This window comes from Oryctolagus cuniculus, chromosome 4, assembly GCF_964237555.1.
Source record: "Oryctolagus cuniculus chromosome 4, mOryCun1.1, whole genome shotgun sequence".
NCBI classification, from domain to species: Eukaryota; Metazoa; Chordata; class Mammalia; order Lagomorpha; family Leporidae; genus Oryctolagus; species Oryctolagus cuniculus.
Window position 1 is genome coordinate 13,708,877 of NC_091435.1, and position 24,097 is coordinate 13,732,973.

Consider the following 24,097-nt stretch of genomic DNA (forward strand, 5'->3'; position numbering starts at 1 on the left):
AGGAAAACTTGAGTATGATAAAAAATCAGAGGCTATAAAAGGGAATGCGACTTAGGAGACAGGAGGTTCTTTAAGATGAAATTCTAAGAACCAAGTAATAAATCATCCCAGTGAGGGACCAAGAGATAAAGTGCTATATTTCCTTGTGAGCTATGATTGTGAAAAGAAATGTACAAAAGATGGCAAGAGGGGCACTTGACTGGGTACACTATTGAAGAGTAGGAACATTTTATATTGCCATCAGGAGATTGAAAGCCCAGAAAATTAAAGCTTGGAAAAAAATACCAAAGAGAGCCACAAAAGATTATCTTTGAGCAGAATAAGATGAACAAGCAGGAAATTGGCTCCGGTGGGAACTGATTACTTACTCAAAGGAAATTGATTACTCAGAGGAGAATGACTCAAGTCCCATTTGATCATTTTTCTCCATTGAGGAGAATGGTCTTCAAACTGGAAAAGATGTAGTGGCCTTGCTTGCAGAAGAGTGAAACCCTAGGGGAATGACTCTTGGGGAAATAGTTGGGTCTATGCCAACTCCTGCAGCAGTGTATTGGAACCACCACGAGGATGGAGGCAGACAACTGGGTACATGCACAAGTTATACCCCACCCCTGGCCGTTTTTTAAAGATCATGTGTTCTTCCATACAAGTGTGATACACTACACATGCCCATGGAGGGATCATCCGTTCTTCATTCAGCTTCCCTTGTCCTCAACTAAAGTGAAATAAAATCATCTTTGATGTGAATTGAAAGAAAAAATAATAATTTGATTCCCTTGCTTTCCAGAAAATCAAACTCATCCATGGAAATGTCCGTAGTTTTCTGGGGTGATCTTTGTTGCTGATGCCCCATAGTAATTCCTTGGAACATTGTCTGTATGTGGACATGAGAAGTCTCCACATGTGTAGATTGATTTTGACAGATTTACTGCCTGTGGATTTCAGAGCCCTGGTTTTTACCTTCTTGTCATCTTGAAATTATAGTAGAGTTTATATCCTGAGTTTTTCCTACTTCAGAAGATTGATTTTTCAATTCGGAAATTTCATATGAATGAAAGGATTTTTTTTTTTTTTTTGACAGGCAGAGTTAGACAGTGAGAGAGAGAGATAGAGAGAAAGGTTTCCCTTTCCGTTGGTTCACCCCCCCCCCCCCCAAATGGCTGCTACGGCCGGTGCGCTGTGCCGATCCGAAGCTAGGAGCCAGGCGCTTCCTCCTGGTCTCCCATGCGGGTGCAGGGGCCAAGCACTTGGGCCATCCTCCACTGCACTCCCGGGCCACAGCAGAGAGCTGGACTGGAAGAGGGGCAACCGGGACAGAATCTGGCGCCTCGACCGGTACTAGAACCCGGGGTCCTGGTGCTGCAGGTGGAGGATTAGCCTGTGAGCCGCTGCACCGGCGAATGAAAGGATTTTTTTCATTAAAAATGCATCACATTGTTTCTAGCTCAAACATTTCTGAGACATAATGAGGCTCTCATTTGCCATTGGAGAAGTTAACTAGATGTTATAATATCTTAAGACTGTTGTTTCAAATGGAAGTCATTTTTTTTTTATTGAGACACTGACAAATATTAGTCTTTTAAAATTGGGATCTGTTGTTTTCTGTCTTTTTTTTTTCTTTTTAATTATGTCATTTAAATTGAAAAGTAACAAGTATACTAGACATTCTTCAACTTAAAATGAGATTACACCCTGATAGCTCCATCATCATAAGTCAAAAATATCATAAGTTTAGAAGTCATTTAATACCCTGCTAAATTCATGATAAATTTGAAAAAAGTCAGAGGTATAACCATTGTTAAGTTGAAGAATTCTGTATTTATGGTATACAACATGATGTTGTAATGTGTATATACACTAAATCAGGCTACTTACTGTAAGCCTTACCTCACATACTAGAGCGAATATTTTTAGAACAGTAGTTCCATGAAGTAAAGTCACAAGATCCTGAGGATGGATCATATGGCCCAGTAAGTTGTGCCACATCTCTCTTTTCAGGTTGCAGATCTGAGCATGGGGGACCTGCTTTTACACACCACTGTGATCTGGCTGAACCCACCGGCCTCCCTGGGGAAGTGGAAAAAGGAGCCAGAATTGGCAGCCTTTGGTATGTAGCAGAGAGTGCTTTGAAGAGGAGGAAAAAATGACTCATTTTTCAAAAGAACATTTCTCAGATCTGATTTATTTTAATAAAGCTAGTTACAGTTACCTGAATTGATCTTGCTGCTGTAGCCACCAATATGTCACAAATAGTGCATTAAACCTTAACAGTTGCATTAGTGAGTGGATGTGGCATCTCTCAAGTCTATTAGAGGAATAAACATAATTTGTAAAGTAATAGAAAAGAACTTTTCTTCTCTCTCTCTCTCTCTCTCTCTCTCTCTCTGGATGCTGTTCTGAGTATCTTTCTAAAATAGTGGGGTTGATAGTGAATCAAGCAAAATTTAGATGAAAAATCAAGACAAAACCATCTCTGTTTCTGAGACCCCCAAACTCTCCTGTCCCGGACTTGCTGCTGTGTGTGCTGCCAGGACATAGGATGCCAGTTCTCACTCAACTCTTCCTTTTTAAATATTTTATTTATTTGAGAGGCAGAGTTAGAGACAGAGAGAGGGAGAAGCAGAGAAAGGTCTTCCATCCACTGATTCACTCCCCAAATGGCTGCAACAGCCGGAGTTAGCTGATCCAAAGCCAGGAGCTTCTTCCGTCTGGGTCTCCAATGTGGATGCAGAGGCCCGAGGACTTGAGCCATCTTCTGCTTCTTTCCCAGGCCATAGCAGAGAGCTGGATCTAAAGGGGAGCAGTGGGATACAAACCGGCACCCTTATGGGATGCCAGTGCTGCAGGCAGAGGCTTAGCCCACCACGCCATAGTGCTGGCCCCCTTAGCTCAGCTCTTACCGTGGCTCTGGGTGCAGTACCAGTGAGTGGTGAGCTACCAGAGTCAGTCACTCTGGGATTGATCCTGGTGAAAGCAGAGAAGTTTGTGAATGGTGTATGTTTTGGTAAACTGGTTCTGATGGTGCAGTGGTTGGAGTTAGAGATCTCGTGTGATTATTTTGTAAGATGCATTTTGTGAGAGAGCAAAACCACGCATTCATGCCCTGGGAATGGTGCACGGTTCAGGAAGTATGCCTGTGATTGCAGTGCCAGTGCTCGTGTGGTATACTGCAGCTTTGATCATTTGTTTTTTGTTGCTTTTTTTCTTACCATTCCCCTAGGAGATTCATGGGTAGGGCAACCACATAAAGGGATTTTGCTGTTTACCATTCTCTTACTTCACATCATGTTTCTGGACGTGGGGGAGGGAGATTGCTTATGGCACCTTTAACTGAATTCTTAATTTTCTCCCTCCATGATCTGAACAAAGTTTTCCCAAATGGAACATGCTGATGGTATTAAAGCCAATGTTCAATACACAGATTTATTGGACTTCCTGCTTAGATCACTTCGGTTTCGATCAAAACTCAGTGATATTCCTAAAATTCCAAAAAGCTCCAGGGGCTTTTGATGCCATTTCATCGAAAATTACCAAGGAGGGACCGGTGTCTGGTGCGGTGGTTGACACTGCGTGGGACACCTACATCCCATATCCGAGTGCCTGGTTACTTAGTGTTCTGGCTCTGCTTCTGATCCCGGCTTCCTGCTAATGTGCACCCTTGGAAGGCAGCAGATGATGATTCAAATGCTTGTGTCCTTGCCACCCAGGTGGGAGACCCAGACTGAATTCCAGGCTTCTGGCTTTGACTTTGCTTAGCCCTCACTGTTGCAGCCATTTGAGGAGTGAATCAGGAAATGAAAGATCTCTAGCTGCCTTCCAAGTAAATAAAAATAAATAATAAAATAACTATTTTTAAAAATGCCAAAGGAGCATGTCCATGTACAGGGAAGACAAAGGAGTACTGTGCCTTTTAACAAATTGGGGATGTTGGATGAGGTGGGTGCTTTGCAGGCAGCATTTGCTTGCTTTTCAACATCACCACTGGTGCTTCTCACATTGTGATTTCTTCTTGAGAAGTCTAGGATTTCGCTGATCCTTCCTGGTGGGTCATTTACGGAATGCACCATGCCATAGTACAAGGCCCACTCCACCTACCTGTTTCCCATGTTGGGCTGCATCCCAGCAATATCAGAGTGCAACGTTTGGATTTTTTCATGACATGTCCCCTGAAGTTTACAGATTGCCAGCAGTTAGAAATAAACAGAGTTTAGAGTAAGAAAATAACTCATATGGGGAAAAGGGATGGTTGACAAAACTTTTTTCCAAGGGCTACAGACCAGGAGGCCACTATAGCCAAAGCAGATGTAAATAAGTAGACAAATGAGGTGGCTGTGTTAATAGGTGGCAGGCAGGCCTCGATTTGGCCCTTGATGCTGAATTTGCCAACCTGTGGTAGAAATATTTCAGAAGAACAACAGTCCTGAGGTTTTTGGTTGTGTGGACTCCGTGTCCCTCTTTCCCTGCCTTGTGGGTAGTTCACAAGGGTAGGTGAGTTTGGCTGACTCCCCGGAAAGTGGGCCTGACACTGTCCAGACTATAAATGGGTACTGTGTCCCCCAGACCCGCACACCCAGGTGACAGCAAACTCTGTAGGGGCCACAGTTACCGAGCTAGAAACTGCAGGTCTTGCTGATCAGAGGCAGGCTTGGATCCTCTCCAGTTATAGTAAAGAGAGAGGGGAAGGTTGAACTTGGGATTATGAACAACAGTTGACTGTAGGCCTCATAATGAGCTTATTCATAGGAGATCTTAAATAAGGCCATTAAAGGTGATAGGTTCGACAGTTTGGGTGTGATTTCGAATAGCAAAGCAGAGCTGGCAGAGCCTTGAGACGTGTTTTGAAATAAGAGTGTTGCTGTGAGGAGGGTAGGTTAATTGCCATCGATCAAGCAGGTGTCAGGATAAAACACTGTTGTCTCTCTGTTTTGATTTAAACCTCTAATCTCAGGAAACTGCAGTTTTCTTCTGAAACTGAAGTTGACTTGCTGCCAACCCAGCACCTTGAGGTTTTACTCACAGAGCGGCCAGTGTGCATTGAATGTTGATGATCATAACTTTAAAAGAAAAAAAAAAAGGATAAGCTACATGGCTTGTCCAGGTTTCTGCTGAGATGGGTGTTGTGGGAATCCCCTTAGGGCCATAGAGAGGATACTTTAGGCTGGCGAGGAGGCTGGCAGGAGTGTTAGGGAATCAAGGCTATGTCTACAGATTGGGTAGCCATTTAAGGGGAGATGGAGATGTTTATAGCTCAGGTCTTTGTACCATGCCGAGTCACTCCCTGGTCCTCCCCTGTGATCCAAGGTGAAGGCAGACTGTGGTGGAGGAGGTCCCCAGTGTTGGGGCCTCTGACACTGGGGTCACTGGGTCCCCTCTCCTGGCAAGACCTCTCACTGTGTGGCCTCTGGTTTTTTTTCTGAGTACTTCGAGGTAGATGGAGGAGCTCCTCAGGTTGCCGTTGCTCGGCCCCTGTCCAGACCTGGTGTGGCCTCCTCAGGCCTGTGTGAGCCTCTGGAAGGAGAGCTCCTGTCTGTCCTCCAGGATGCCGAGGGGTCAGATGCTGTGAGGGATGAAGGGCTCAGGGCAGTCCAGAACCAGCTGGCTGCACCTCAAAGCTTATTTCCCTGCAGTGAAGATCAGAACGACCCTATAAAACTTCCTAAATGGGATGAAGAATGAACCAGGATCTTGGGGCTGGTCTCCAATTCTCGGCCCATCCCCAAGAATTCTCTAAATGTTTGTTCCCTTTGTGATTCTGTGAAGGGCCCCAAATATGCTAGCTCGTGTCTCTTCCAGCTGCTACATGACGTGGCCATTCCTCGGGCTCAAAATACGAAGGGATATGGAGACTGCCGTAGGGTGTTTGGCCAGCTATAAACTGAGCGTCTCACAAATAATGGAAGTTGGTTGCAACCATTGTGAAGGCTGGGAAGCCCACAATTCTGCTTTGTCATAGATGGAGCCTTGTAGCTTCATCTCAAGTGTGAAGGGAGCAGGATCTCTTTCCTGGGACTCTTCTATAAGGGTGCTAAGCCCACTCATGAGGGGAGAACCCTCAAACCTGATCACCTCCTGAGAACCCCACCCTTGGAACTATCACACCAGAGATGAATTTCCACCTGGGAATTCGGGAAAATGAAAACATCCAGAAATGGGGCACCTTTTTCTGAATGGGGCCATTCAGATATTTATAACATCATTCACAGGCCATACAAAATTATCAACTTAAAAATTAACCTGCTGTAGAGTTGCTGAATTTTTAATCCTGCCTGCGGTTTCCTTGGCAGGGCCAGACCAAATGGTTTCCCAGGCCTTCTGGCCAGTGGGCCGGATGTTCCCCACCCCTGACAAGGCAGAGACCCTGACACAGAGAAGCAAGGATGGGCTGGAGTCCCCCTTCCCTTTCTTCTGGATGCCAACTCCTCTTCCCTCTCTAGGAGCAATCAAAATTGCTCTGTGTTAAACATGCTTGGCATTGCTTACAGAATTCTCTGGGCGATTATGCATAACTCCACTGTATCTCTCCACCCCCGAAAGAATGTAAGAATAACATTACATATATTTTACTCCTAAAGAGCTTACTATGATTCAGTCTGTTTGGAAGGGATGCATTGTACTCTGTTTCATAAAATAGTTTTTATTTCTTTAGGTCAAAAAGAGAAATTATATTTCCTGAATTGTGAATTCTCTCTCTGTGTGTCTATATCTGTAGGAGCTTGTTTTTTATAAATATAAGTCACTCAGCACTTGTGCTGTTATTCTTAAAGACATTTTTATTATTCCTCCAGTTATGGGATTAGTACATTATATAGAAGATACATCAGTTGAAGTTTTGTCTTGAAATGAAGTCATACCTTAAATGCTGTGTTTTACTCAGAAGTTTCAGAGGAGAAAGGTTCTTTCCATCTATGTAGTCTTTCTGTCTTTATTTTAAACCTGCAAGGTTTCCTCTGAGTGGCTTCCTGAATTGCAACATTGCAATGGATGAACGGAAGGGTCGGGAAGGGATCACTTCCTGAGCTGTCGTGGTCCTCTTCATTGCTTTAGGTTTTGTTACCACACATTAACACAATGAAGGGGAGAACCCATGCATTTCATGCCATGACTGTCTTTATTCTGTTGTTCCCAGTCTTCAAAACAGCTGTGGTCCTTGTGTATAAAGATGGTTCCAAACAGAAGAAGAAGCTGGTAAGAAGTCTTCTGTTATCTCGTAGCTCTAAAGTATCGCTCTTTTATCTGCTTCTCAGTTGTAGCTGTGCAATTCCAGCCCATTGTTGGAATGAGCCTTTGTGTGGTGTCCTTTGTAATTCCCTAAGGACTTTTGAAGAGATACATGTCCTGCCTTCTCTCAGGCACTCTCATATTTAGGGCATGAACGTGAACAAGTATTGTCTTACCATGGCCCGAAAGAACTTTCCTAAGGGTATTCTTTCTTTGGTCTATTGCCCTGTTCTTGTTTTCCTCCTCCTTCTCATGTCTCCCTCTTACCTGTATTTGCTTAGCAGCCTTATTTGCCTACTCTCAGTCTAGGCAAGATGGACAAAAAGGCGCATTGAAGGTGAAGAGCCTTTGGGTATGCACTGGGCTTACTGCGGTATAGAAAATGTAGGAAGTGCTGCTGAGTGATTGGATTGTTCTCAAACAGCTGGTTCCTTCTCTTCTATAGGTAGGATCTCACAGGCTTTCCATTTATGAGGAGTGGGACCCCTTCCGATTTCGACACATGATTCCCACCGAAGCTCTGCAGGTTCGAGCTTTGGCAAGCGCAGGTAAACTCTGCCATGTGCTGGGTGCGTGTTTCTGGTGTGTGCGTGTGTGAATTGTTTGTCTGAATCCAAACCTTCCATCTAACTACCCTACCATCCACTTTTTCTACTAAGCTTAACTCTCTTTCCCCTCTTTCTCTCCATTGCCTCTTATTTGCCTAAACATTTGTTAAATATTGAGTGAATGAACTGAAAGAATGGCTATGTAATGTCTTCAAAATTGTCCCAAGAATTACTCATTCTGTTGTATATATTAGTGATATTACTGTGACCAACCTCTGAGTAGGAGCAGGCAGACAGAAGCCATGTAAATTACTCTCTTGTCTTTTGATCCAGAGACCCAAAAAGCCCAGTGCACAAAAAGCCCTTGAATACATGGGTTTGCCCCAAGCCTTACAAATTTTCATATTCGGTATCAGTGGGAAGGCTTTTGAAATATTTTCTTGTGATTCAAACAGTAGTGGAGCAAGTTTTGGGACTGTGAGGTAGAGATAGCTAGATGATGCTTTAAGTGTGTGAGGAGTGAACTTCAGCAGGGTATTAACTGGGGAATACAGTATTTTTTTTGGGGGGGGGGGCATGGTTCTTTTCAGTTTGTTGCAAGAAGGAGTTACACTAGTCCAAGTTAAAAGCAGACCTCAAATGATTACATTATACAAGGTGTGAGGTTTCTAAACTTGTGCCAAGGGATGGGAGGGTGGTTCTACTCAGGTCATTGCAAGGAATCCTCACTTAAGCTTCTGAGAATCACAGGCACTTAAGACCCATGAGCCTTCAGCTGGTTGTCCATAGCCAGTTCTGGGCTCTATCAGGAACTGGCATCTGTTCTTGCTGCGGTTTCGGGTCACCCTGTAGCTGAATGACTTCTCCATATTCTGAAGGAGCAATCACAGGCCCACTGCAGGCAGATTTCCTCTTAAACACCCTCACCAGTTTCTTAGTCATCAGCAATCCCTTGGACAGTAGTAAGGGTCCTCTTGCTGCTTCTCTTTGGAATTCTTTTTATGAATATAATCCTCAGTGCCAGCAGGAAGCAGGTCATTGCCCTTACTTGCATCAGCAGAGGAATTGAAAGAGGTTCTGGCTGGAAGACATACGATATAATTCCTTTTCCTCTGTGGCAATGGCCTGCAGAGGGATGGGGCGTTGGGAAGCGAGGGGGCTCCAGGGGAGGCTGCTGAGTCCTCGACAGCCCCTCAGTGACTGGGCAAAGAGCAGTAGTCTTGTGACTATAGAAACTAAGCCCTCATCATGGGGCTTAATTTGAGGCCAAATTCTAGAGAAGAGTCACCATGCCTCTGGCCATACCCTGGAAGGAGCCCCTTTGGGAATCAAGAGGAAATTCTTTGGCCACATCTGTTCCTTGTCCCACTCAGCTTTCAGGGAGTGAAAGAGAGGGCCTGGAAGTGGATAGCTGCTGGTGCATCATGGATGGGTATTTCTGTCTAATGCTCTGCCACCCAAGGTGAGCACTAAGGTGTTTCTGTCCCGTTTGTGAGGCTTAGCCTGTCCTTGTTTCCACCTATCACCTCCATGAGCAGTAAAACTAGATCTGACCTTCCTGAAACTAACCCGCCTTAGTCCAATGTCATGAGAAGAAACCTCTTGCAATATTTGGTTTACTTTCAATTATTCCTCCAAAATTCAACTAGATGTATCTTCCTTCACAGATACTATGCTTTGCACTAGGAAAACTTAAATGCAAAACCATGCAGGACAAATATATTTGGCATGACTATTTGCTTTAAGAAGCTTCTTTCTAAGATTCCAGCATAGTGATTTACCCTTTTACTTATGATTTCATTTGCATAGTTGAGTTATAGGTAAATTTATAAAAACATATAAATTGTACAATGATACAATAGCTTTCAAGGTTTGGACACTAATATACTGATTTTATTATCCTTTAAGATCTTAGCTTATAGATTATCTAGTCCTTATACCATGTTTATAAATGGAAAAGCTTATTTCTCTAACAAATGACACGTTTCTTAACTAGGAATTTCGCCTTCATTGAAGACTTTAAGTTTTGAAAACAAAGCCATCTTTGTGATATGGCATTCCATTCTCTCTATTTTTCATTCAAATCCAGTTTGAAACTGTGGGGAGCAATCCGGACTGGACTGAGTTACTGGAATTAAGACTTATTCTATGCATCTGCTCTCCCACAATATGGCGCTGGGAGAGAAGTAAACAGCTTCCGCACAGCTGCCTCCAGTTCAACTAATAAACTGTAGGACTTGCTCCTGATTGGAGGAGAGCAGCGTACTCGGCGTGTGGGCAGCCGAGTTAGGATTGGCGGAGGAGGACTATAAAGGAGGAGAGAGACGGCATTCACCAGGAACATCTATGGGGAACATCTAGCTGAAGGAACACCTGTGCAGCCCCCGAGAAGAGCCGGCCGGCGGTGTGCCGCTCCCCTGTGGAAGTGGGGAATGTGGCCAGGGGGAACTGCCCTTCCACGGAGGTGGAAGGGATAGTAGCCAACCCGGGAAGAACCAGCAGAAAACCCGGGGAGGGCCGAGCAGACGAAAGAACAGCGCAGGGTTCAGTGTTGCTCCTCCACGAAGAGGGGGAGCGACATAATGGTGCCGTGACTCGGATTAGGAAACCTGACTCGGATAGGAAACCTAGGACGGATAGCAAACTTAGGAGGGAAGAAACGGAAAGAAACGGGAAGAATTGGGAAAATATCGGAGAGAGAGACTAGCAAACAGCCTAGGGAAAATATCGGAGAGAGAAACTAGCAAACAGCCTAGGGAAAAGCCGGACGAAAAAGGAGCCAGAAGAAGCTATTGAAAGCCTAGGCATAGACTCGGATACGGACTACGGGGGGAAGCTGGGAGAAATCTCTAAGGTTGAAAGCGAAAGTGAAAGCTAGAACAAACAGACTCGGATACGGACTGTGGGGAGAAGCCAGGAGAAATGAGGGAGGAATATTGTTGGAAGAAAACTTGGGGAAACATACCGGGTAGAGAAAAATGTTAGGGAAATTGAAGCCGCGGGGGGCAGGCCGAGGCAGAGACGAAAGCCACTTTGGGGTTCTCAAGTTAGCCCGGGAATAGGGGGCGAAAAGTTAAAACCAGAAGCTGAGACGCAAGCCAGATTGGGATCCGTCTGATCAGCCCGGGGAGCAAAGGACGGGAAGCCAAACCGTGGGGCGGAGACGTACGCTGGGTTGAATTCGCCAGGCTAGCCCGGGGAACTTGGATTGAATGCTAGTGGTGGAGACGCAAGCCACGCTGTGTTACTCGCGGAAGCCGCCGCGTGCAGAGAGAGCACGGGGCGTGAATAGATAGGGAACGCTGGCGTAGGCCGTGGTTCAGACGCGAAAGGGTTAAGCGTGGAGACCGCGGAGCGCGCAAAGCCGGGAAGCTGCGCAGATGAGAGAGGCGCGCGGGCTGAAGCGGCGCAGAGCCGGGAACCCGCCGGCGGGGCGAGGTGCCGGGAAGCTGCGGGGATAAGAGAAACAGAAGTTTAGAAGTAAGATGAGAAAAATAGGAATGCTGGAAGATAGAAGTAAAATGGGAGAAATAGAAATGCCCGGAGATAGAGAAATAGAGAAAAATAAGGCCTCCCCTCAACATGCCAATTAGAAGGCTTGGATTCGGTCTGCCCGATTAGTGAGGCAATGAGCACCTGGGCGGCTAGCAGCTTATGCGCCGCAGGTCACCGAAGACAGGCACGAATTAACATCAGTAAAGCTTCCCCACAATGCAACAATTAGGAGGCTTGGATTCGGTCTGCCTGATTTAAGGCGGTAAGCGCCAGCAAGCAGCTCGACCAGAGTATGAGCTGCAGGTCACCGAAGATAGGCACAAACCAACACTAATAAGTCTCCCCCACAATACGGCAATGAGAAGGCTTGGATTCGGTTTGCCTGATAGGTTTTGTAAACACCTGCAGGCAGTTCTAGCAGAGCAGAGCATGCGCTGCAGGGCACCGAACACAGGCATGCATCAGCGCCTAAAAACCTCCTTACAACATGGCAAAGAGAGGACCCGGATTCGGTTTTCCTGATTGATAGGACTTGTAAGAGCCTGTGGCAACTCTAGCAAGTAGAGCAGAGTGTGTGCCGTGGGACACCGAAGACAGGCGCGTATCAACGCCAAAAAATAAAAAGAAAGGGGGATCTGTGGGGAGCAATCCGGACTGGACTGAGTTACTGGAATTAAGACTTATTCTATGCATCTGCTCTCCCACAATATGGCGCTGGGAGAGAAGTAAACAGCTTCCGCACAGCTGCCTCCAGTTCAACTAATAAACTGTAGGACTTGCTCCTGATTGGAGGAGAGCAGCGTACTCGGCGTGTGGGCAGCCGAGTTAGGATTGGCGGAGGAGGACTATAAAGGAGGAGAGAGACGGCATTCACCAGGAACATCTATGGGGAACATCTAGCTGAAGGAACACCTGTGCAGCCCCCGAGAAGAGCCGGCCGGCGGTGTGCCGCTCCCCTGTGGAAGTGGGGAATGTGGCCAGGGGGAACTGCCCTTCCACGGAGGTGGAAGGGATAGTAGCCAACCCGGGAAGAACCAGCAGAAAACCCGGGGAGGGCCGAGCAGACGAAAGAACAGCGCAGGGTTCAGTGTTGCTCCTCCACGAAGAGGGGGAGCTACAGAAACCATCAAGATGAAAGTGTGCTAGAACTGACTTAGTCAATTAAAGACCAGGCAAGATGTCCTTTGTGTCGAAACACATTCCAGTGGATTTGAGAATCAGAATGTGGAATTTCTAGATTTTTATCTTCGTTTGGGAAAGTCTGTAAGATGCTCTGCAGATGATCGTGGTTGGGTTTAAATAATGCAGCCACAGTGAGTTGTTTGTGACCAGGGTTCTGAATCACGGGTGAGAATGACATTTCACAATATGCACTTTTAGTGTCTGCAGTGAATTGTTCCTTTAACAAATGCTTTCTTCATATCTTAAAATAATAGTGTTGTAGGCATTGCAAAGTTTAGAAATTATAGCTGTCCCTTGGTATCCATGGAGGATTGGTTCCAGGACTCCCCTTGGATACCAAAATCTAAAGCGATTCAAGTATCTTATATTATAAAATGGGGTAGTATTTCCATAGTACCTACACACATCCTCCTGTATATGTTAAACCATCTTTAGATTACTTATAATATCAAATATGATGCAAGTGCTATGTAAATAGTTGTTACATTGTTTAGGGAACAATGAGAAGGAAAAAGCCTGTACTTCATCAATACAATTTTTTTTTGTCTGCTTTTGATTTGCCATGGACTGAATCCCTGTGGATGTGGAACATCTCAATCCTGAGGGCCAGCTGTATGCAAAGTGCAGCCCTTGCCCTCCCAGTGGGCACTGTGGGAAGTCGGAGGAAGTGGAGCCCCCTTAGGTCTCCAGGGCAGCTTATTCAGAGTATTAGGCCTGGTCTGTTAGGGCTTCTGTCACTAGCCTGATGAAATCTGCATTGGAATCTTGGGCTCTGTTCAATCCAAATGTTGCCAAAACGATTCTTGGCTTAATGAAATAGCTCAGTCAATTGGGCCAGGGCTGAAAGGGTGAGTTTCCCAGGTAACATGATTGACTGATTGGCCTTTCTGACCATCTAGAAGATTTTCAAAGTGTTCTTTTCATAGCATCAGCTAATCTTTGAGTCATGTCAACTCTTTAGATCATGGACAGGAATGAAATATCTTTGGCCTTGTGCCACTCTACCCTATTTATTCTTAAACCAAAGCATGAAAAATGCTTTTGTGAAAATGTAAATAACTCCATTTAAGACATAACCTAATTCATCCTTGTTTTAATTTATCTAGATGCAGAAGCAAATGCCGTGTGTGAAATTGTCCATGTGAAATCGGAGTCTGAAGGGAGACCAGAGAGGGTCTTCCACCTGTGCTGCAGGTGAGCCTGGCCTGTGAGGTTGGGGCTGCGTAGCCCAAGAACTTTGCCTCTGGGCCTTCTGCATTCTACACACCAGCCTGGGAATCCCTGTCTCTGTGTGATGCTCTTGTACATTTGAGGAATTATCACTTATTAGATAACAGTGATGGGAGAAATTAAACTAGTCATATTAGCATATAGTCAGTAACCTGATTAATAACCTTGTTTTTTTATTTGAGAGAGAGTGAGCGAGCGGCAGACCAACAGACATGTACATACACATACCATCTACTGGTTACTCCCCAAAGATCTGCAACCAGGAGCTCAGTCTAGGTCTCCCACATGGGTGGTAGGAATCCAATTACTTGAGCCAAAACTAGCCACCTCCCAGGGTCTGCATTAGCAGGAAGTTGGGGTCAGGAGTGAGAGACAGGGTTCAAACCCAGGCACTCAGATGTGTAGGACACTGGTATCACAAATGGATATGGGTTTTTTTTTATGTTTTTATTTATTTATTTTTTATTTTTTTGACAGTGAGAGAGAGAGAGAGAAAGGTCTTCCTTTTGCCGTTGGTTCACCCTCCAATGGCTGCCATGGCCGGCGCGCTGCAGCCGGCGCACCGCGCTGACCTGATGGCAGGAGCCAGGTACTTATCCTGGTCTCCCATGGGGTGCAGGGCCCAAGGACTTGGGTCATCCTCCACTGCACTCCCTGGCCACAGCAGTGAGCTGGCCTGGAAGAGGGGCAACCGGGACAGAATCCGGTGCCCCGACCGGGACTAGAACCCGGTGTGCAGGCGCTGCAAGGTGGAGGATTAGCCTAGTGAGCCGTGGCACCGGCCACAAATGGATATGTTAACCACTAAGCCAAAATGCCAACCCCTGGTTAATATCTGTTTAAAAGGAAACAGGAATTTTCAAAAATATTAAGTGTTTAAAAGAGGTCTTTCTTTCCATAGTTACCTTTTGTACATTAGAAGGGCATGGTTGTCTTAGACTGCCATGCTCTGGTGTTTGGTATTTGTTTGTTCTGTAACACTGTGAGGGTGTAGCAGGTCAGTAGGAGAAGGTGATGGCTGGGGTGATGGCTTTGCCAGATTCCTTTCAGTTTGAGAAACTTCAAAATGAAGAGGTTGGCTTGTATTGATCACCTACAGGTCTGAAGAGGAAGCTGAACTTACAATGTGGGCTTCTACTTCTTTCTTTTTGGATCCCTCTTCTCCCTCCCTCTCCCCATTGCTTTCTTCCTCTCCTCCTCCTCCATGCAAATTTGCGATGATCTCCCCTAGGCAGCCCAGGATGGATGGTTCTGACAGACAGCATTCTGATAGAATTGGCTTTAAATATGACTCATATTGAATCATACTGCAATTATAGGCTCTCTAACTTATTGAATAATTATGCAGTACTCTATGAACTGAATGAATGGTGGTATACTGTGGATCACCCTCAAAAATAATAGAATCAATCTATTATGATAAGCAGTGATATCTTATGTTATTGCTAGCATAGTTAGAGGGCACATTTACCCAGAAAGAACTGTGCTAAGAAGCCTACGTTTATTCATTCATTTGATCTGACCAAAGACCTGTTGCTATTCCATTTCACTACCAAGGCTCATAGAGGGCCCTTTGCCCTCTAAAGCCCAGTGCTCTAGAAAATGAACACTAGATTCAAACTCAGGTGGGTTCAACTTCAAAAACCTGTGTTTTGTGTTGCTACATTACATTTCTGTTGAGTGGCAGGGTCAACAAAGGGAAGTTCCCCCAGGAAACTGTCAGGACCAGAATTGCAAAGTTCTTGATCATCATCCTCATTAGGCCAATTGCTTTGTGTTTTATTTGTGGGTTCAGTAGGCAACTCCTAAAGATGTGATATTTGCTGTTAATAAGGCATACCAAGTGGAAGGTACCTGAGTAAAAAAAAAAAATTGAGAACTTAATAAGAAAATTAACTCTTACCTAAGAAACACTTTTTTATCTTGGGAATTAAGGATGTAGGAAGATTAATATTTACATGCCATGGGAAGAGTTGATATTTCAACTGGAAGGAGGCCAATGTTAAAGGAAGGTAAAGATTTTAGGACATAGTTTTTGGGTACTCTATTGAGCCACAAGAATCCTCAAAACATTTTAGTGACCAAAAGCCTCTGCATTAAGTGCCAGGAGCAGAACCTGGCAACAGCTTGATTCAAAACCCCTGTGTCTATTGATTTATTCTTTAAAGGATTGCTCTGCCCCAGATCAGCTGCAGGGGATGAACTGCAAAGCATTCAGGGGTGGTAGTTCTTGATACGAGCTACAAAAACATGACTCGGAATTGGAGTCAGGGCCTTAGTCTTTAGCCCCTGGCCCTGGGCTGTACCTGACGACCCCAGAAGCTCACCATTTCCCTAATTCGTGTGACTCTTCTTTTCACAGCTCCCCAGAGAGCCGGAAGGATTTCCTGAAGGCTGTGCATTCGATTCTGCGTGATAAGCACAGACGACAGCTGCTCAAAACCGAAAGCCTCCCCTCCTCCCAGCAATATGTCCCTTTTGGAGGAAAGAGATTGTGTGCGCTGAAGGGGGCCAGGCCAGCCATGAGCAGGGCAGGTACTGTGGGGATTAAGACATTCAAGATCCCTGTAACCCCCACTCCACTGTAGAACTCAAGTGAGCTTGATCTTCTTGTTGAGCAAGAGTTAGGTGTGGCCTTGTGGGGGCAAACACAGGAGCACTGTTCTTCCCCGGCGTAAGGCTCCTTGCCCTTGCCCCCTTCCCAGGGACTCCCTGGGCACCCATCCTTTGTTTATTTCTCTTGCCCTCCCTTAAGCCTTCCCTTTGCTGCCTTCTTCCTTTTGGCTGGTGAGCTCCTCTGTCATTTGCCGAGCCAGGAAGCCAAAGCATCCTCTTTCTAGAGGGTCTGTCTTAGCCTGCTTGCGGAATGAGAGTCGCTGCTTTGCATGACAGCCAGCTTGTTTAGCAAAAAGCCGTGTGTCGTGTCTCGGCAAGGTCGCTGACAGCACAGCCATGCCTGTTTTCAGGAAGGAGTCCAGGTTGGGTCGGCCAGATGACACACCCAATTGTTACCTTAGCCTGTACTTGCAATTTTATTTTTAGTCTCAGTGTTAATCTGGGGAAGCTTTGAGCTGCTATTGAAAAGAAGAATCCAGAATTAAAATGGCCCCAGAGTAGATATTCTTATAGGACCTATTCCATCACTTTGGAGCAGTGAGGAAGGAAGATCAATGCATCCATCCATAAATTGCAGCAAAATAAGTGGAAGAAGAAAGATATTTTCATACTACTTAGGTACTTAAAGACACCAGTATATCAACATTTTTATCACTCCGTTCTTAAGTGATAGAAGCCCAAAATTTTTCAGGGAGAATTCCAATAAATGAGGCTTTCTTTGCATTTGGCAAAAAGTTTCTACCTTTGTCCTAATTCCCCTTGCACCTATCCTCAACTGTGTTGAAGAGGCATGCGTAGAACTGTGAAAGGATGAAGGTTTTCATAGGCCTAACCTCTCTAGCCCGACATGGGATATCACATTCTTTAAGCACCTTAAGTTTAATTAATGTTAGGGGGTTGGTTATATCTGTTCTCCAGTCAGTTGATACATGTTCACTGAAAAACCTAGTGCAATGATACTCACCCTTTGTGCTGGGTTCTGCAGGGTATCTAGTCATGTGTCCCTCTATACCACAATTTTTTATGGGGTTCTCATGGAAGAACAATTCTTTGATCTTTTGTAACTCATTATAGAGAATTATATCTTGGAATTATCTTACCTGCCCCTCCTATTGTTGGCCTGGTTTCACTTGTCAATCAAAGAACCCAAATTCAGGGCTGTATTTACTTTGAAAGTAAACATATTTAGTCTCTAGGACACTCAGGAGTTTTCTTGCTGAGATCCTTTGGGAAAAAAAAAAAAAAAAAAAAACCCACCACCCACCCCATGAATACCAAGAAAAAGCCTTTATGTCATAGCCTGTTGGAGTTGACCAACTAAAAGATTTTTCTGCCTTGATGGTTCATTTTTGGCTGAAGAAAGTCTGTGTCATTCTTCCTTTTGAGATACTCCACTGTAGACAGAATATTCAGTTGTGTTTGATGATTTGAAAATGGTGCTTGTGTTAGCTCAGTGCCAGCTTAACAATAAAGACTCAAATACTCAAATTACACTTGTCCCACTAAGAGACGAAGAACCAAAAAGGTTAGCTGGCAGTAATTAACCTTTTAATGGAGAGTAGATACTCAGGTTTCATTCTGCATTGTCATGAATACCCAGGCACTTTATTTTTGTTTTTCCTCTGTCTTGCTTGGATAGGACAATAAAGACAAGTATCCTGCCTCCGTGCTTGGTCTGAACATACTACACCTCTGTAGTAACCCAATGAAAATGAATTTCAGACTTCTAGAAATACCTACCATCTGTGTGCTGTAATTAGTATTTTTCTCTATTTTCATTATCACATAGCTATCCATCTAACATCCATCAATCCATTTTATTTTAGATATATTCCAAGATGCAGACATTAGTACACTTTACCCCTAAATATTTCAGCATGCAGATCCTTCACAAGTATTTCCACCAGCCCAATTTTGAAGTGGGGTAGTTCTGATGCTGAGTGCAGAGAGCCAGGCTCCACTTCGGTGGTGTTGATATAAAATTGGACAGGATTTTGTTGTATCCTCCCCAAAGAGTAGGAATATATTTTTTCCCTATTTTACTTATAAATGTTTTTTCTCTCCCTCTTTGAGCAAGAGTGGTATGTATCCTTTTGTTCCCTGTTTTGAGATGGTGCACACACACTCAGGAATGGTGAAGGCTTCATTGGGGTCTGAGAACGAAGATGACTGGAATGGGAGCCATTTTATGTCACGGAACACTTTGGCCTGTGCCTGCTGTGTTTGAAGACCAGGCTACATGTGGCACTCTTTGAAAACAGGCATCTGTCCTGTGGCAGCGGTGAAGTCTTCTAATGGGTTTTAGGTCGTGTGTTTCTGGAAAGCAGCTCCCAGTTGGTGATCAGGCTCTTTCTCTGCATTGGAAAGCCCAAGGTTACGTTTCACCTTTTCATGTCCAATGCAACAGTCATTTCACTATCAAGGACAAGGCAGCAATATTTCCAAGCAAGCCGTCTTTTGTGTATGTGTATGCGGTTAGTGTGTGTGTGTGTGTGTTTGATTGGGTGGTGTCTTTATTTGCTTGTTTCTAATAATTCTGGCTTCCTAGAAGGCAGTAGGGTGGAAGACTGAATATAAGGATTTGTTTTTCTTAACTTTTAGTCACCTGGTTGATCAACTGCGTGGGTATGGTCTATTATTTCTCACTCGACTCAGGCGCTGATGTTTTAATTGCTTTGTGGAAGAATGGGTGAAATGCAGAATGCAGTTAGGAGGGACCATGGCCCACGTTTGCTTAGCCTCACAGTTCATATGGGACTTAGCCACAGAGAACGAAGAACCAGCAGCTGCCTCTCTGAGAGCCAGTGTGCTCTGCAGGCTAAGATCGATGGGGTTGGTGCCCTTCATCTTACTGCAGATCCTCAGGAAAAGGGACATTCAAGTTCCTAGAAAGGAATGTCACTTGGACCAGTGCTGCATGGTGGGTTCTGCAAAGACAGCAAACCCTAGAAGCAACCCCCATCCTTGCTAAAGACCTGTCTTAGCTGAAGGACCTTGGGACAGCCCTGGGGAATCTCATAGCACTGGGCCGTGGGTCGTTTTCAGGATTGAAGACAGTCGCTCACCAGCCAATGCTGAGACGAGTAGCGTACCTAAGCACATCTGTGTCACCTGTCTCTTAGGAGCACAGCTTGGCGTCCTAGATTATTTGAGAGGGAACTCTTCCCCATAACCTACATCCTTTCCACATCCCCCACTCCCTCCTGCCCTTGAGTCAGTTGCTATAACATCTGCTCAGTCCAAACCTCTGGGCAAGGCAAACACTCTGAGACAGACATGAAATCTCAACTGTGAAGTCCTAAATGACACCAAGGCTCTAAATGCATAGCACTTCATTTTGACTTTCCTTGTCTTTGCTTTCTGGAGTTTGCTGTCAGGTAAAGCATGGGGGGTTTTATTTTTTTATTTTTGTGTGTGTGTGCAGTGTCTGCCCCAAGCAAGTCTCTTGGGAGGAGGCGGCGGCGACTGGCTCGAAACAGGTTTACCATTGATTCCGATGCTGTCTCGGCAAGCAGCCCGGAGAAAGAGTCCCAGCAGCCCCCCGGCGGCAGCGGGGACACTGACCGATGGGTAGAGGAGCAGTTTGACCTTGCTCAGTATGAGGAGCAGGATGACATCAAGGAGACAGACATCCTGAGTGACGATGATGAGTTCTGTGAGTCGGTGAAGGGCGCCTCAGTGGACGGAGACCTGCAGGAGCGGCTTCAGGCTGCCTCCATCAGTCAGCGGGAGAGAGGCCGGAGAACACTGGACAGCCACGCGTCCCGCATGGCGCAGCTCAAGAAGCAAGCTGCGCTCTCGGGTGGCAGTGGCGGGCTGGAGAGCGCCAGCGACGAGGTCATTTGGGTTAGGCGTGAAGATTTTGCCCCCTCCAGGAAACTGAACACTGAGATCTGACGGCCGCCTGCCCCTAGAGAACCTGTGTAGATACTTCTCCCGCCCGCCCTCTGCCTGTCCTCCTGTTCCGTCGGCCAGGATGTCCCCTTAGGTCGCACTCTTGCACACACGGTTTTGGCAGCTGACTTGGTTCTGAAGCCATGTAGCCACCCAACTTCGTCATTTCAAAAAACGACATCAGAAAGAATTGTCCAGAATCTCACATAAGCTTGAGTCCTGCCGTCTGAATATCGCTAAGGGCTTTTATTTATTCTCAATGAATCAGGGCCTGAAGAACAAAAAGATAACAGATTCTATAGCACCAGAAAGCATCTCACCCCCAGGAGTTGAAGTACGTACAACAGGAATCCTTTAAGGGATAGTCTCACACACACACACACACACACACACACACACACGATAATAGTAATGATCGCCCTATGGGAAATCAGCCTCTTAGTCCAGAAGCCACTTCCAAACAGAAAATGAAACACAACAGAACGTCTGTACAGCTTGCAGGGTTCAGATTCCCTTCCCTCTTCGATGTCTGAGAATATCCGTGTATTTTAAGAATGTGTGCTGAGAGGGTGGCCATTTCTGTTTTGATGAGCCTTGTTTTTTGTTTTTTGTGTTTTTTTTTTTTTCCTGTTTTGGTCTATGGCTGGTCTTAATCTATGTCAGTGTTTGGAAGCTCTAATTTTGCATAGAATTATACAGATGCCAAACTCTTTGAAAAGAGATCCAAATTTATCATTTGAGAGAGAGAGAAAGAGAGAGAGAGAAAGAAACACTATTTTTTGTATTTTTACCTGAGATGCAGGGGCACAAATAGATGAGAATTTTACAGTGTTAGTGTAATTCTGAGTCTAAAAAAATGAGGATATAATCTTTTACAGAAAGAGTGAGGTGTGGTGATATTATATTTATATATGAAAGGCCAATAAGAAACTCATGGTAAGGATATACTTCTTTTTTACGAAGCAGTTTTTTTTTTAATGTTTAAACCTGCATTTGAGATGGGAGTTTGGTTGGATTGAGCATAACACTCGAGTGGGCAGTGCGTGAGCCTGTTGCACATGACGGGAGGGAGCCTTGTTTTCATGGGGTTGCCATGGTGACCATTGGTTTTCCCAGCAGACCTGCATCTCCATCCATAGATGACCTACTCCTTTCCTGACCTCCGCCACCAAACCTCCTAACACAGCAACCTCCTCAGACACATCTCTTGTGTTTAACGCTTTCTTCATGCCAATGAAACAGGGTAAACATGCGAATAAATTACCTTCTAAACAGATATCCAAATAGGGAGAACAAAAACAAGTTCTAGCACTTTCAAATTTTTTTTAAAAGGTTTATAGCTTTCCTCCCCACCCATTTCACAATGCCCACTTCCTAAGAAGGGTTTAAATACTATGAAAATTTTCTTTTTTGGGGAAATTATCTATTTGGTGTTTGACACATCAGTAGGTACTTTAAAGACCTGAATTTTATAGTAGCTTTAGGAGTTATATTTTATAAAAATCAGTTATGACTTTATATTTCCAGACAATAGAGAGTTCAGAACATCACGCTCTGTGCCCCTGCTTGCTTTTCCCGCTCTCCCACCCTATATCCCTTCCCTTTTGGGTTTCCAGGGCTTTGAGCTTGATCTTTTGAAAGTTTTATTCTATTAAATTTTTGCTATATATCTTCTGGTTTTCTTAAAGAGCTTTAGAATGGTTTCTATACCCTTTGTATCACTGCATTGTTCCATATTTCATCTCCGGTTCGATTGTGTCCAGATGGAAAACTGAAGCAGAGGCTTCCAGTTGTCGCATTTACTGGTCCCTGTGCAACGCGTCCATATGAAAATACTGGAAAGTCTGGTGCTTGGAAGAGGGTGCCATTGTCTCTTGTACATAAGGTCATGACGTGTCTATGTCAAAAGTTCTTATATATTTCTTTTATAAGCTGAAAGAAGGTCTATTTTTATGTTTTTAGGTCTATGAATGGAACGTTGTAAATGCCTGTCAAACAATAAAACTATTGAAAAGTATCTAGATCGTCCCATGCGTTTTTAGATGGGAAAATGAGTGCGAATTGTTGGTGGCAGAGTGCCCATGGGAGAACATTTTGGGGAATATCTTTAAAAAAAAAAAAAACTATAATGATCATCAAAGGAAACTTATCCTTGTAGACCTTGACATGTTAAACAAAACATAAAGCGTACTATAGTTTTCCAGTATTTTGTTCTTGATTTTTAAGGATAGTATATATTAAAGCTTTCACTTATTTGAATTTGATAGGCAGAGAAAGAGAGAGATCTTCTCTTCACTGGTTCACTCTCCAAATGCCTGCAGAAGCCTAGCCTAGGGGCAGGCCAAAGCTGAGAGCCCAGAGCTCAATCCAGGTCTTCTACATTGGTGGCAAAGATCTAAGTACTTGAGCCACCATCTCCCACGTTGGTAGGAAAACTAGATCAGAAGTGGAGGAACTGAGACTCAAACCAGACACTTTGATATGGAAACATGGAACAAAAGGTAAGTTTACTTTGGCACACACACACACAAATTCTGAAACCTGTGCAGTTTTTTTCTGATATGCATGTTCCATGTGCTTTTTCAAAATATAAAATGTGTGAGATAAAAATGACAGTGTCACATTCTCCATAGACTAGTCTCAAAGTAAGTCAACGTTTGAAGAAAGAAAAAGGATCATACTCATAGAAGCTCCTTGATTTACAATAGGGTTAGTTCCAGTAAACCCACTGTAAGTTGAAAATGCATTCAATATCCTAATCTACCGCACATCAGAGCTTAGCAGCACAGCACACTAGAGCATCAGTTATGACTGTGAGGTTGGTTGGGAGCTGTGGCTGCTGCCAGTGCCCAGAATCCTGAGGGAAGATTGGACTGCACATCCCCATCCCAAGGAAGAAATCCACATGTAATCTTTTGCACCATTGTAAAGTTGAAAAACCATACTTTAACCATCTGTATTTAAACATCCACAGTTGTGAATGTGTAATTCTTCTGTGAACACTGAATACAGATGCCGTTGGTAGGTGCCTCTTCTCTGTTGACAAGAGAGTGGTTAAAAACCCTCCCTCAACATGACCCTGGGCACCCTTTGTTTTCCTTGTTCTCCCCGTCCTACACCTGCCCCATCCCACCCACAATAAAACATTGCATTCTAAACCTTATTCATCCACAAAGAGTTTATTCTGGTCTCTTCCAACCTTTCTACAGTATGAAGCCAGCTGTAGCTGAAATCTACACTGTTTTGGTAAGGCGTTATCTACCATTACCCAATTCGGCCACCTCGGCTGTGTTCCTCGGTGGAATGTTGGGATGGGGGGATCTCTTAATGTGCAAACAGTCGATCCTCAGCTATTGTCTGGTGACTTAGGACTAGTCAAAAACACAGGAGAGTCATAATATATGTGCACACCTAGCATTTTCTGTACTGTCAACTATTCAGGTGCAGGAAACCTAACACTTCTTGAAAATCCTATATCCAGGGTTCTGTCCTTAATATTTTAAAATCGGGAATACCACGGCATGTAGTCCTTTAGAAAAGCTTGTTTTCAACATGCTTTGTGGCCAGTTCAAGCCAGAGTTGGGTTTTTCCGCCAGTGAGAGTGCAGTGGGGTGCTGTCATCATTCTGGGTCCCGGCTCCATCTTCTTTAACTTCAGGACTTCACCCGATTTCTAGAAAATCACCTGGAGCTCCCTGGGCTGCTCTGAAGAACTGTCTGGCTTCCGAGTGTGCTGTTCCTGATTCTGTTGCACTCACCACCATGCTTGTTTTCTGCCTGGTATCAGGACCTTGCAGTGTGGACATTAATGCTGGGTTAAATGACAGCCCATCTTTTTTAATCAAGACGTTCACATTATGTTAACATGCCCTTCTTTATTTTTTAATTCTTTTTCTTTTCAACTTTTATTTAATA

General features: G+C 44.6%; 1 protein-coding gene across 19 annotated transcripts in view; it reads left to right on the forward strand.

Moving 5' to 3' along the window:
• Positions 1 to 22,200, forward strand: part of TIAM1 (TIAM Rac1 associated GEF 1) — a 445,843-nt gene extending 423,643 nt beyond the window's left edge. For all 19 annotated transcript variants that reach the window (XM_051819218.2, XM_051819217.2, XM_070071883.1 and 16 more), the window contains 6 exons: positions 1,999 to 2,107; positions 7,127 to 7,185; positions 7,664 to 7,766; positions 13,550 to 13,637; positions 16,036 to 16,208; positions 19,714 to 22,200. In XM_051819218.2, coding sequence (XP_051675178.1) covers positions 1,999 to 2,107; positions 7,127 to 7,185; positions 7,664 to 7,766; positions 13,550 to 13,637; positions 16,036 to 16,208; positions 19,714 to 20,186 — 1,005 coding nt within the window. In that variant the 3' untranslated portion in view covers positions 20,187 to 22,200. The remainder of the gene's footprint in view (positions 1 to 1,998; positions 2,108 to 7,126; positions 7,186 to 7,663; positions 7,767 to 13,549; positions 13,638 to 16,035; positions 16,209 to 19,713) is intronic.
• The last annotated feature ends 1,897 nt before the right edge of the window (positions 22,201 to 24,097 follow it).